At 40.4% G+C, this 14304-nt stretch overlaps 1 protein-coding gene across 3 annotated transcripts in view; it reads left to right on the top strand.

The window, feature by feature from the left end:
* The first annotated feature begins 252 nt into the window (after positions 1-252).
* Positions 253-14304, top strand: part of grik1a (glutamate receptor, ionotropic, kainate 1a) — a 43773-nt gene continuing 29721 nt past the window's right edge. Inside the window, exons 1-4 of one of the 3 annotated variants that reach the window (XM_012858674.3) lie at positions 253-353; positions 471-713; positions 11513-11680; positions 12465-12722. In XM_012858674.3, coding sequence (XP_012714128.1) covers positions 632-713; positions 11513-11680; positions 12465-12722 — 508 coding nt within the window. In that variant the 5' untranslated portion in view covers positions 253-353; positions 471-631. Of the gene's footprint in view, positions 714-11512; positions 11681-12464; positions 12723-14304 lie in introns of all 3 variants that reach the window. The other 2 variants (XM_036143062.1, XM_021314165.2) reach the window with 2 other exon arrangements.

Consider the following 14304-nt stretch of genomic DNA (forward strand, 5'->3'; position numbering starts at 1 on the left):
CCATCTGCTGTTTAATCCAAAGGGACTGCAGCCAAACTCCACTCACAGGGATAAACAGCATCAGGCAACCCGGACCTTCAGAGTAAAAGCTGATTATCACAAGTCTGGGGAGTTCCCTTTATTTAGAGAAAATGTAAAAATGCATTTGTTCCATCTAGTTTGCGAAATGAATAAGAGGGATTTTTAACCTAGTCAGGGTATAGCTCAGTAAAAGATTATGAAATCGGAATTTTCCCGCTGCTTCGTTGTGTTTTATTTTGATGGTTCATACCGGATTTTAAATTTACTCGCGCTTCACACGTCCACTCCAGCGCTCCTGTGATGCTGGCAATCTCTTGGATGCGCACAGTCCGGTGCGTTTTGTTTTGCCGCAACTTGCTTTTTTTTTTTCCCCATTTCGAAAAATGAAACTTATTTAATTTTTTTCTTATATTTGTAGTAAAAAAAGTGTCTCAATGTAATTTTGTTAGATCTTATTTGAGCCATGGATGGAGTGACGCGAAGAGGATCGGTTTGGGAATAAAACTTGGGTTGTGTGCCGCTGTGACCCGTCCGTGGTGTGCTCGCTTGGATAAAAGCCTTTTTGGTTTGTCATGGTCTCCAAACTACCGGCGAGTTTGCTTGGAAAACCATGGAGCACCGAAAGAGACTCTTCTGCTACATCTTCATCGCGGCGGAGCTCTGCTTGGGCGCAGCGCAAGTCCTCCGAATCGGTAAGCGCAACAGCTGTTTTGCGCACAGGACAGAAACAGAAACAAGGTTGCAACTGTCTCAGAGTTTTTCTGTTTACTACCAGGATGTGTTCGTGTTGTTGTTTTTTGGCGTCTTTTTCCATCTGGGAACTTGTCCCTCACATTCACTTTCAGACCGTTCATCGGTTTGTGGCTGATATCACATATAGGTCAGGGATGTAAATTAAAACAGGTGACCTGCAAAAATATGACCTGCATGAACCAATGAGGGGACACAAAAGAAGCCTATTTGTATCTTTTTTTTCTCCAGTTAACAAGTGATTCCAATCCCTTTAGTTGAAGTTTTACACATTGTCCTCAAATTCATTTTTTTTTTGTTATGGGTGTTATGGATGACCGCCTTTCAGTTGTCCCTCAAGCGCCTTTTTTTTTTTTTTTTTTTTTTTACGTTTGCCTTTAAACCCCCCACCACCTCTCATGGTGCATTAAAACAGACAGTTTGCCATGGGTGGTGATGAAATTGTGAAACAGGTCCCGGAACTATGAGCCAATCTGAAGCGCTCAATTCAGTGAAGTGAAGGGCTTCTTCAACGTTTTGTAGGGAATATTGATTCCCTCATTCAGTCTCTAATATACAGTGCTTACATTGCTCAAACATTGAATTACTTTACATTGCACAGAGGTTCTTTAAAAACAAACACATTGAGATTCATTAAATACAAGAGAGGAGCTGAGGGGGGATTAGTGGGGAAACTGAAAGAGAGGCTCTCACACTGGGCACCATCAAAGTAGGAACCACCACTTCTTTCAACTTTATTCTTCACCTTTTTTTTTGTAATTTTCCAACAATGCCCTAAAAAGGTCTGTTTAAGCATGTATTCCATCCACAGTAGTATATTGTTAGTTTACAATATGCCAGCAATTACCATCCTCAATTCAGTTGTCATTAAACCTACAAGATGGATGTAAGGAGAGTCAAACCTCTTCATGTAGATCAAATTAGACAAGAGGAGGGTGCGGTCTCAGTGCTTTGCTCCTTATGCAAGGCTGTCACTCTTAACGGCTTTGAGTCAGATCAGAGATCAACTAGAAGGTGTGACTCTACGTCAGTAAATGATCTGAGAGTAGGTGTCACTAGACTTATTCTTAACTTGAAAAATCAACTCTTACATTGAAATAATTGATCAGTAGACCTAATTGAAACTAGTAAATTTCAAAAACGTGTAAAAGTATAACAATGAGACATTACAAAATGTTTAGAAAATCTTTATAATCTCAATGTTAGTGTTGTAGATAGATTTTTCCTAGCTGTTTATTTTTTCGTCTCTCCATGCATTGTTTTCTCCTATAGAATTCAATTTAGGAATAGATGTAAAAATTCTTTATGTTTTAAGCATTTCATAGTTTTTACATTTTTGATTCTTTGGAGGTAACACCTGTAAATGGTAAAAAATAAGTAATAATAATCTGAATTTTCTTTGACCAGTACAGAGAATAGAGCACACTGTAATTCACACATACACACATTTGGAGCAAACTGCTACCAAACTAAGGTGGTTATTCCACTTTCTCAAACAAGCCAACTTGTTTGGTTGAAAAAAAAAAAAAGACAAACTGTCGTAGTTTGGAAACTAAAGGAGCACCACCTAACACCTATTAAGGTAACACTGTTTTAAAACCACAATCTGATCATGCTGTACATTGCTTTGTTTTCTTTTGTTTTTATATTGTTGTCATCATACCAAGATACCATAATAGCTAGTTTTGGATACATTCATCTTTTGGATACAGTTCTTTCTGCCATTGGATAGAGGGTTTTTGATCAAAAGTTTCAACTGGAAGAATAAATTGGTGTAACATAAAGTTTTACAGAAATTATGCTGTTTATTTTAAATTGGAGTTACCTGATTCTAAAGTCTGGGGAAAGGCCAGATGAGTCTATTTTGGTCTGATCATGTCATAAAACTGTGAAATTAAGGCATATAGCAAAGCATATGTGTTTTACTATGAACACATTTGTTTTGTAATAAAATGTCTTTAGTCAACAATTATGTTGCACATAATTGTAAATACAACATTTCTGTGGTTAACTAAATTGCCACACTGGGTGTGTCAAAAATGATTTTTCTCTGAATAGTTTAAAGCCTGTCCTTTTAATAAATCACTATAAATATGAAAGTTATGAGTGCATCTGGAAGAGAAGAAGCAGATATAATCCATACGATTTTGCTATGTTAGCTGTCTTTTTGGCATGAAGAGCATTTATTCACTTGAGCCAAAGTCCAGCTGCGCATGCAGAAGATTTATGATGTGGGCTTTAGCTCTGGGTCTCATATTAATATTCAGGGCTGTTCAGGAGCAATCCGTTCAGCTTCAGCTGTTCAGCTCGGATCCTTTGAACAACACAAGTCTAGGAGTTTCCAACTCCAAAGATTTGCATAACGACATGGTTGGTGTATGTGTTTGCATATGTGAGGATTTACAGAACTGCAGAGTTTGACACATTGTCAATTTGCTTAAGATAAGAAAGAGATGGGACTTGCATTTATAGAAAGAAAAACAACCTGCTATTTTTTTTCTTCTTTTTTCATGAGCAACTTAGGTGAGCTATTAGATAAACAACTATTGCAGATTGCAACTTTGAACGCTTTTGTGTAGGATATATACAGTGTTTTACTTCAGTGCTGGCTCCTACAATAATTAGATCATTAATAATGTTGGTAGGATTCCAGGATTTCTAAAAAAGAGTGCCGAAGTGTGCAAAGGAATAACACATTTATTTGTATTTAATGATGGGACATCGCTAGTGATTTGCAGTAAACGTTCAGAACACACATCCAATTGAAGCCACTTTCATGTCTTTTTGAATAAATGGTAATAAACCACTCAGAAGTTGGCATCATCCACTTTTCTCTTGGCTGTTTGCTGTTGCGATGACTCGAATAACTGAGAATTAGCACAGGCATACTTTGCATGTTATTGTTATACTGGATTTTCGATGGCCAGACCTGCCTCTGGCCACTGAAGAATCACAGGTGAAGTCTGCAAAATGCATGTTTTCAAAGATGAAGCGGGAACGAGAGGATGTCTGGCACCGACTACGTATAGAACTTTTCAACAATGGTGCACAGTGTCAGTGTAGCGATCACAACGTTGGCATTGCTTCAAATCTAAATTATATATCCCATCCTTGTTACTCTTCTCATCGGAAATTATTTCTGAGTGTTGTTTACATCTTTGAATCCTGGTTCTGGCTGGTCCCACAAACTATGCGTCATCACTAAATCACTTGAGAAGCCAATTTACAAGTCAGTTGATTTAGGACTGTGACTACCTCGCTTTGAAAATTAGGGGCATAAAATATTTTATTTTTGTTTGCTCATTTTGAACTCATAGCCTGTTTTAGAACTTGCAAGATGTTTTTTTAAATGAGATTTTTACTTTCAGTATGGAAATGTGGCATATGGGAAACCATTTTTCACCATGTGTCAAGCCTTTTTATTCTTATTCCAGTTGCAACAGGAGAATAACATCTGGAATTATGAAGGGCCGTTAGCATGCAACATTTGCTTTTTTTAAATTATTACTTTTAGCTATGTTATAAGGCTATTTCTTCATCAAAAATAATGCCCATGGTGGAATTTAGCTTGATTCATGCATGTCTGAGTAATCCTTGTAAATTCTGTTCTCTGAGCAGTAGCCCCTCCCCTGTCCTGGTAAACGAGTGGCCATCATTATCCGCCACCTCCAGGCAGAACCTAGCTTAACCGTGCCGCCCTGGCCCAGTAAACAATACGCCCAGGAGCGGTGATGTTCATCTCATTTCTCCTCAAGCATGAGATGAAGAGGCTCTTTTAGCACCTAATCTGCACAGCGACAGCAACTGCTCTTTTTTGATACCATGCTGCAGTGGCTCTAGGGCCCACATGGGGAGAGGCGGTGCCACGGTGAAGGCAAGCGACGCCACTTCATGACAAATGAATACTCCAAACTGCCAAAGGCAAAATTTCATCATGTGCATGCCTATTGTTTAGTTTCCTAAAAAAGGATTATATAGAACCTTTTAATGTGTTCCTTAATATGTCAAAACTTTACAGCGCTGACCAAAATTGCATGTTATATTCTTATCTCTCCAGAAAATGCAAGACAAGCTTATTTTTACAGAACTTTTCATACACAGAGTAGTTTAAAATGTTTTACAGGAAGAACAAAAGGACAGACATAAAAATAACATCTGACACACAAAAAACACAATTTATTTTGAATTTTGGACCAAAAGCATTTGATATGTTAGTAATGAGCATTCACTCAATACCTAATTCAAGTGTAAGACTAGAGTCTTTGAAAATAGTAAACAATATTTCCTTATCCCATTGGTCACAGTAATTTTCACTTATTTCTTTGTGTTTCTGTCTTTCATTCTTCCTCGAGTGAATGTTTAGTTTCTTTGAGCACCAAAATAAAAAATCTTTTTCATATTTTTTCTTATGTATATACCCCTTCTTTGCTGCTATTTAACCTTTTGAATCTGCAAGTAGATTTCACTTTTTCAGAGATTCATTCATGTTAATTGTTGAGTAGCCAGATATCACGCAATATGCAAATGTAAAGTCTGGAACCAATCCGTTAATTTTTTGATTTCCATGCACAGGCACAGGCACAGGCATAGTAGCCTCGGGAGATAAGTGGATAAACGTACAATCAGTGATGAGGTTACAAATCAATGGATGAGAAAATAGGACGTCTGACATGAAAATGTAATTTTTGCATCTGCACTAAGAAGCTGATTGGTGTGTAGCCACACATTGTGTTGCAGGAGAAGTTACTTTTCTTACTTGACTGTCTGGTTTCTCAAGTAATTTGAATGGAATACGGACCATCCATCCATATGGCAAAAATATCATACAACAATTTCTGTTTAATGTTTTTTTTTACACAGCAAATTTACAACCTAGACGTTTTCCCTGTGTCATACCACCCTGAAATAAAAACACATAAAGAGCATTTGTGACAAAAAGTACATTTTAAACCTTTTGTTCAGCTTTTCCAACTCGTGCAATTAAAACTGACCTTTAATAAGATGCTTACTGTGGTGTGAATTAGGCTCTATAGAAAATGAGCCAATAGCCCTATTCAATAAGTTACCCACTTATGTCAGTTTTTTATGTGGCACATTCACAGTGGATAACCAAAGCCGGAGATTTGATGAAATTTACCCACATCTCTGCTGCGTATTGTGAGTGGCTGTGTAACAGAAGCAGTGCCAGCTCCACTTATGAGCGACTTTGGGCTTGCTTTTTTTTTCTGAAGTTGCTTGTAAATTTCGTGAGTCGTGGGTTTAGGGCTTGTTTTTGATTGTGCAGTCAGTTTTTTGGGCTCGTCATTTTTTTCCAACAGAACCCTTCTCCTGTAAATCACTGTGCAACCTTGCGCCATCTGTACCCAAGCCGGTTGAAATATCTGTCCGCCTACAAAATTAACAAGAAACGTGCACGCACATTGGTGTTACGTTAGCGCTTCAGAATCATTGGACATAGGGGACAGGACCAATTTTCTGATCAATCCCTGCCCTTAGGTGTGAATAGCAGTGTTTGAGAGATTTTTTTTTACAGGTAGAGACCACATTTTTTAACTTCCTATCTTCTGAATACAAAATGTATTGACTTCTTTCAGGATAGAAGGTAACAAAAAGTGTTTCTAAACAGGAGGATTTCCCAGCCCTGCTGCCCGATGACGTCCTTGACCCCAATTTTATTATACATCTTACAGTAGACCCTTTCATTTATGACATTCTCACAACACACATATATGTAGGGCATTAATTGGGTGTGTGGGGGGGGGGACTGATTGTGTAGGCCTCACTCCTGGTGGCTTCCTCTTCTCTCATTCACATTTAGAAATTGAGAGTGCTGGGTAGGGTGCATGGGGGGGGGGGGGGGGTGCGCTGGCACCTGCTACCTTCCAGAAGGGGTATGGGGTGGACTGTGCCCTTTTTTGGCCCTCTCTGTTTTAAATGTACTTAAGAACAATATGCAACAACATGACATTTGAGCAGGCGGCGGCTTGCTCGGGGTCTTTTTCACAGCCCTGTTCTCCGATTGCTACCCGGAATCCGGGGCCTGGAGGAGGAGCGAGCCACCTGGTCAGGGTCTTGGCTAGGGGTGGACGTTAGGTCCCGAAGATCGGCTGGGGCTGGGGCAGGTGCTTTTGCTCTCCCTTGGAATATGGTTGGGGGGGGGGGGGGTGGCTTAGGTATGGAAGGCAGGGAGGGAGGTAGAACCTCAAGGTTTTTGGGGTGGCTTCTGATTGGTTGGCCTGTTCGGTTCATATTGGGGTTCACCTCCCAGCTCCAGGGGCTGGATACCCCTCTGTGATGCCGGTGCCTGAGAATATAGGATGTGTGCGGGGAGTGTGAGTGTGTGAACTGCGTCCCCTTTTTTTGTCTGTGTGGTAGGAACGTTTGCATGGGCACTATGGAGGAATATGTGACTGTGTACGTGGTTTTCTGTTTGGTTGGGTTTGAACTGCCCCCTCTCCTGGGACATCTAAGGTCTCCACTAAGCGTGGAGCCCAACACCCCCCCACCCTCCCTGCTCTCCTCCGCTGGTTGGTGCCTTGGCCCGCTGGTGCGTTGGTGGTCCTCGGTGTCCAGGGATGGGTGCTCGGGTGAACGGGCATTGGCTTGTTCCTGGCGACTGCTCCACAGGGCATGGGCCCCTGTTGCTCTGCCTGAGGCCCTGCGGGGGGGGGGGGGGGCACTTGGACTTTGGGTCCTTGGGGCTCATGGCTGGATCCGCTCCACCATAGCCCACGGGCGAGTTCCAGCGGCTCCCTGGAGCTTCGGCGTTGTGGCTATTGGGGTTGTCTCTTGGGGCCCTTCTCTGCTTTTCCCTCAGATGGGGGAGACAGCTTTCCCTTTGTTGCCCCTCCTGGCATCTTTGCATGGGGGGAGGGGTCCCTGGGGTTTTGGTTCCCCTGGCATCTTCCTCGGGTTAGGGTTCATAGGATGTTAAGCTGCTCTTTCCCTTTTCTCTCCTCTTTCTCTTTCACTTTTTCTCCCTTTTAGCATTTTGTCTAATCTGTGTCTCTGCTTTTTTTCCTCTTTTACTTTCCCATTTCAGTGTCCATTGAATATGAAATAGTCTCAACATGAAATCTAACAAAGCTTCTTGCATATCTAAATCAAGTGGAGCACTATGGTGAAAGCAGTGATGCTCCACTTGTGAAAGTAAAATCTGTTGGGCTCTTTATGGCATTAAGACAACAATTGTTATTGCTGCATAGTCAGACCGGACACACACACAAAAAAGTTACATACACCTGTCCAAAGTTATCAAACAGTTCCCTTCTTATTCCTTTTTGTGTGTCACCAAAGATATAACGTCTTTTGAAAAACACTCATCTAGAATTTAGCCATTTTTCTGCCGCCTTTGTGCATCTTGACTGTGTGTGAATTTTATGCAAATAGATTCTCCCTGTAAATCACAGACAAGTGTTAAAAGCTATTTTTTGAGTCCTCTGGGTCCTCGGAAACTTTTAACATCCATTTGCAATGTATTTTATGCCAGATGGTTGTGTGCTCTTGTGGCAAATTATTTCTCATTATTTTGGAGCTCAATGAAAGCTTTTAGTGCTCTGAGGTACATTAATTCAATTGTTGGGCCAAAAAAGTCCTCCCTTTTAGATGTAACTCCAGCAGTCATAGTAGAGTCAAGGCTGTTCCACAAGAACGGGATGACAAATGAACTCATGTCATACCTAATTATTTGTCATTAAATACTGAAGTAGAAGATGGATGGGGCGAGGTTATTCGTGCTTACAAACAGAGCCAAACATCTTTATATTTATGTTGAGCAGATTGATCGGCTCGCTTTTTTGGTTGATGTGCTTTTTATTAACTGGAGGCAGATAAAACACCCATCCATCTTTTGCACTGTTCGTGTTTCTTCAAGCTATCATTTTAATTACTTTATGACTGCCTGTTGAATGGTGACACTACAGTTCATATGAATTTAAAGCTTATTCAGGTTAAAAAAACAACAGGTTTCAAGGCAAGGCAAGTTTTTTTGTAAAGCACATTTCAGTAACAAGACAACTGAAGGTGCTGTGCATGAACAGAACATAAGAAAAGAAAACATACAGAGGAAAGCATGTTGCCGTGGAATAGTAGCAGTAGGTCAAGTAAAGTTGGACTGCAAACTTAATCTAATGAAATTTCAGTAAACGCCCACAGCTTAAATTGAACATTAACATTTAAAGGCAACTATAAAGAAATTGTTTTTTAACGTTGATTTACAGGATCTCAGGGTTTTAGCACTTTTACAGTCTTCTGGGAGAAATGCTGCTTCTCCATGTTTGGTTCTGGTTCTGGGTATTAAGAGTAGACTTAAGCCAGGGGAACTGAGTGGTCTGGAGGGTTGATACACAGTAAGCTTGTGATGTATTTGGGTGCTAAGCCATGCAGTAATTTATATAGTATTTTAAGTATTTTAAAATCTATTCTCTGAGATACAGGGAGCCAGTGTAAGGACTTTGTACCCAAGGAGATGTGCTCTACATTCTTAGTCTTAGTGTGTACATGGGCGGCAGCGGTCTGGATCAGCTTCAGCTGTCTGATCGACTTTTTTTTGGCATACTATTGACGTATGACCTTAAACAGGGCATTCATGCTCAAAACATTGAGTGAATTAAAAGCATCATGAAAAGAAGAGTGAGCCAAACGTTCTCCACGACACTATAAAAGATTCACCACCACTTATTGTAAAAACCTTACAAATGATTTGAAAAAGTGGTTACGGGACGAGCACTTTAACACAGCACTGCGTGGCACTTACTTGGTCTGCTTTTCCCACTGCTCCTATATCTTTGCTTTTATGTGTGAGACATATAAGTAGTTTGGCATGTTGTAAAGTCTTCAAAACGAAAACCCTTTGTAGTCAAAATAATTAAGAGCTCTGTTTTCAAAGTGTGTCTTCAGGGAAGGACATTGTCATGGTCCCCCTTGATTTTTGCTGTAGGAGGCACTTTTCTTCAGCGTGCAGCTAGGGTCAGGGACCGAGCTCCCGACACGTTCACTGGTGGGTATAAAACTGTCCAAGTTTATGGAATAGTTGTCAGATGGTGCAGTCGTCACCTTTTCTTCAGTGCTACTCAACAGAAGGTGGTGAAAGAGAGGAAACATTCAAAGGCCGAGAAAGACTTAATCAAACAGAACAAAATGTGGGAAATTACATTCAGCAAAGCACTTCAACCGTATTCTCAGGAACCTGTTTTAAAATATGTAAAATACTGACAGTTACTGATGTGCTCTGACTCATCTTAAAAAGCCTGTGTTGAAACGTAACAACGAACTGTTAAAACCTTTTCCTTTCTTCCCTTTAACACGATAGGTGCAATTATGCTACCATCATTTCATCTGGCCTCTTTTGCACCAGGATGACAGGATGATAAGGAGTTTGTAGGCAATCTTACGTCTCTGATTTAACAGGGTTGTTTCTTCAAAGAGTCCTGACAGCTGGGCCGTACAGCTGTAGGTGCATGTAGCCTTGGGACTCCTCACTGTAAAAGTCAGAGACGTATGGCTTACAGTTGCACCTTAAACCTTCTCCTGCTTTGAAAAGTTGGAGCTGCTACTTCTCTGCAACAGGAGAAACTCAAAGCATTGAATAAGAAAAAAAAAATGTTGAGCTGAGTGTATATTTTGTCCAAAAGCATTGGTTTTACACCATTAACAATATACATATATCAGTAAGTGTTAATTTGGCTATTTTAAAGCCAATTTTAAAGCCATATAAAGCTGTATTTGCAGTTGGTCAGAAGCCATGTAGTTGACACAGAAAACATCTGGGTGTTGTGGTCAGATAAGACCAGAACTGAATGTTTTGACCTAGATGACAAATGCCACGGGTGGCAGAATATAAACTCTGCACATCCCCCTCAACACATCAATCCCATTGTGAAACATGGCGTTGGCAGCATCATGCTGTGGGGATACTTTTCTTCAGTAGCTGCAGGAAGCTGGTCAGAATTTATGGGACGATGGACAACAGCCCCAAACATCCTTCATTCCATTTTCTTCTGCTTATGTGAAATTAGCAGATCTAAAATCTGTGTTACAGTAGTACCAGGTCCAGCCAGGAAAACCAGATCTGCCTCTTCTCAGCAACACTCTCTAACTCATTCTGGGGAATCTCAAAGGATTCTCGGGCCAGAAGGTATATAGTCGCTGCAGAAAGCTCTGGGTCTGCCTCAGGATCTCCTTCAAGTGGGTGTGTTTGGAAAACATCCAAAGTGAGCTCTCTGGAGGTGTCCTGATCAGATGACAGAACCAACTCAGCTGGTAGCAGTCGGTAGGGCCGCATTAAAAGTAGGGCCTTTTGATGCGGCTCTACTCAGGCTCCCCTTGGATGATTTCCTCCTCTTGAGACAGAGACTGACAGCTAACCGGGGGAGAACTAGTCCACCTTTTAATCTAACTTGGAGTGGTTTATATCAAAGCATACAGATGTGTTAGAATGACCCAAAGTCCTTATTCTAATTAAAAATCTAAAGTACAACATGAAAGTTACTGTTCACGATGCTCTCCATCTAATTTGTCTGAGCGTAAGCCTTCACCTTGGTGAATGATGCTCATTGTAAAGCGGTGGTTTGCCATGTCAACGAGAGTCACAGCTTCAGTTGAGTCAGCTTGCTTCTGCTGAGATTGTTTTAGAAAAATTACATTTAAAACCTACCAGTGTGCATTGAATGTGTGCCCTGTCGTGAATTTTTGCACGGCTGATTCTAATTCGGTCTGTGTTTCCCATCCCCTCCGTGTCCAGGTGGCATTTTCGAGACCAGGGAAAGTGAGTTAGTGAGCATGGACGAGCTGGCCTTCAAGTTTGCTGTAAATAACATAAACCGCAATAAGACCTTGATGCCCAACGCCACTCTGACCTACGACATTCAGAGGATCAACGTCTTTGATGGCTTTGAGGCTTCCAGAAGAGGTAAGAAATTATCTTTCTGTGACTTGGAATCACCTTTTCATTATTTAGGCTACATCTATAATCCCTGTGTGACTGAAGCATGAGAGCATGTCGGCAGCATAGACCGCTGCCTGTTGTCAGAGGAGAATACTGTTCTTAAGACCCACTGTGGATTTTAATTGTTAATTTAATTTTGTAGCGCAATGAGTGGTTCACATTTAACTTTCCATATCTTGTGACCGGGGAAGACCAGTAAGAAGATTTTAACATTATAGGACCAATAAAGACATAATTTTAATACAGAAATATTATATTATGGCCATGTTCTAGCCTGCATGGCCTGTCACGATTAAGACTTCTGAATTGACATTTGTCTCTCATTGAGTCCCTCTACAAGAAGGGTAAACCATCACAGATCATTATCAAAGAATCTGGCTGTTCAAAGATAAACGTATCCACACATAATAATCAGTTGAGAAAAAAATTGTAAAAAACTATATATCGAAACAAGCCATGTTGACACAATATAGCATTTTGGAAGTGATCTTAAAATAATTTTGGAAAAATACACTGCTTTCACTTCCTAGGATTAACACTTTGTTATTGTGAATTTTCAAAAGACCACCCCCTCCAGAGAAAATGCTAAACCTAGCTAACATGACTTGTGGGAAGACAAACAGCAGCCCAACAGGACACAATAGTTTCTGTTCCATTTATGTCTGTTGTGCACATGGCAAAACCTCTTTTTTCAACAGCAACTTTTACCTTGGAATAACATTTATGTGTTGGTCTTCTCTTTTACCAGCGTGTGACCAGCTTGCTCTCGGGGTAGTTGCTGTCTTTGGACCCTCTCACAGTTCCTCAGTCAGTGCGGTGCAGTCCATCTGCAATGCTTTGGAAGTTCCTCATATACAGACTCGCTGGAAGCACCCATCAGTGGACAACAAGGACACGTTTTTTATCAACCTGTATCCTGAGTACACAGCCATCGCCAGGGCCATCCTGGATGTGGTCACATTTTTTAAATGGAGGAAACTGACTGTGGTCTATGAGGACAGTACAGGTAGGGCCTACTGACTGTATTATCAAACCACAATTGTTCCTACTAAAAGCTTTAAAATTTTAACATACTCAAGTCCAGCAATTGGAAGCCCTTTACCCATGTAAATATGGTTTTGTGTCAAGTTGTAGTGGTCTTCTCTTAAAGCTAGGGGCGGCAATTTTTCCAGAAGTTCCCCCAAGTCCATTTTTTAATAACTGCACATGTGCAAGACCGTCTCACCTTGTTCTTCCACTCCTCGGGGGATCAGGTGATCTTCTCAGCCCCCTGAGGAGTGGAAGAGAGAGATCAGGTGAAATTTTTTTTACCAAATCCACTCTGTTCTTATTCCTTTTGGTTGAGACCTTCCTCTTCTCTTCATAAACTTGTACATGGTTTGTTTCTTGCGACTGTCAGCTGCTGTGCCATTAAGCACAGTTTTTAAGTTATTTAATGTTTAATAAATAACTCTCAGTCTGTTAGGTATTGTCCGGTGAATATCAGCCCAATCAGCTGATATTAGGACAATAGTTGAAAGGGTTGATTCGACCACTGGCATTCTTTTAACAGCAAACTCTGCACACATATATAATAAAAGAGTGACAACTTCTCTTCAAGTTCAATAATTTATTAACAGAAATAAAATAATATCAAGAGAGCACCACTATATAATGCTGTTTATCTCAATTAACACTATATTTCAATCAACAAATCTCTACTAGGCTAGAGAAACGTAACTAAACTACTAAGCAAAATTAAGATAAAAAGAAGCTAAGGAACTATGTACACACAAAAGAAACAAAAGAAAAAAATAAAATAGTTGAAAACCATCATCAGGTTGGTTCAGTGAATCCTGGTTCACTGCAGATCCAAGTTAAAGAACCAAAGTTCATCTTAAAGAATGTGGAATGAGATCAAATCAGCTTGACTAATTTAGAAAAAAACATTTGGTATGTATTTCAACCCATTCACAATGCAAATCTGAGTTAAACAAAACATTATTTGAGAAAATAACATTTTAAAGAATTATGTGCTCAGTAAAATCAGTACCTTTAGGATACTTAATTGTATTAATCTGCAAAAGACTGGCAATATGTCCAGGGTGTACCCCGCCTATTTCCCATTGACAAATGGAGTTGGCACCAGCATCCCTCGTGACCCCACAATGGATAGACGTGTTAGAAAATGGATGGATAGATAGATTTTATTAATGCAATGATTTCTCTGGGATGCTAGGGGGCGCTGTAGCGATAGGACATTAGATTGAGGAGTAATCCTAAGGTTACACAGAACACCATTAAATCGACATTATTCTTCCCTATTAATGATGTTCTAACGCTCATACTGTAGCACTATTGAACGATGGAGGAGTGAAACAAGACAAACATTCTGTGTAAAATGACCTGTGGTTACATTTAGTCGGCGGTAGCCGTAAGCTATTAAGAGGGGCTAATGCTATGCTAGGAGAGCAATTTAAGAAGACTTTTAAGCCCTATTTGGTCGCAATGAGTGGACCAGACAACACAAACATTAATATCCCACTGGTGTATAAAACCCTTCTGGAAATAAAGTTTGTTATAACCGTAAAAACACACTCAAACCACAT

The sequence above is a fragment of the Fundulus heteroclitus genome, chromosome 11 (genome assembly GCF_011125445.2).
Source record: "Fundulus heteroclitus isolate FHET01 chromosome 11, MU-UCD_Fhet_4.1, whole genome shotgun sequence".
NCBI lineage: Eukaryota > Metazoa > Chordata > Actinopteri > Cyprinodontiformes > Fundulidae > Fundulus > Fundulus heteroclitus.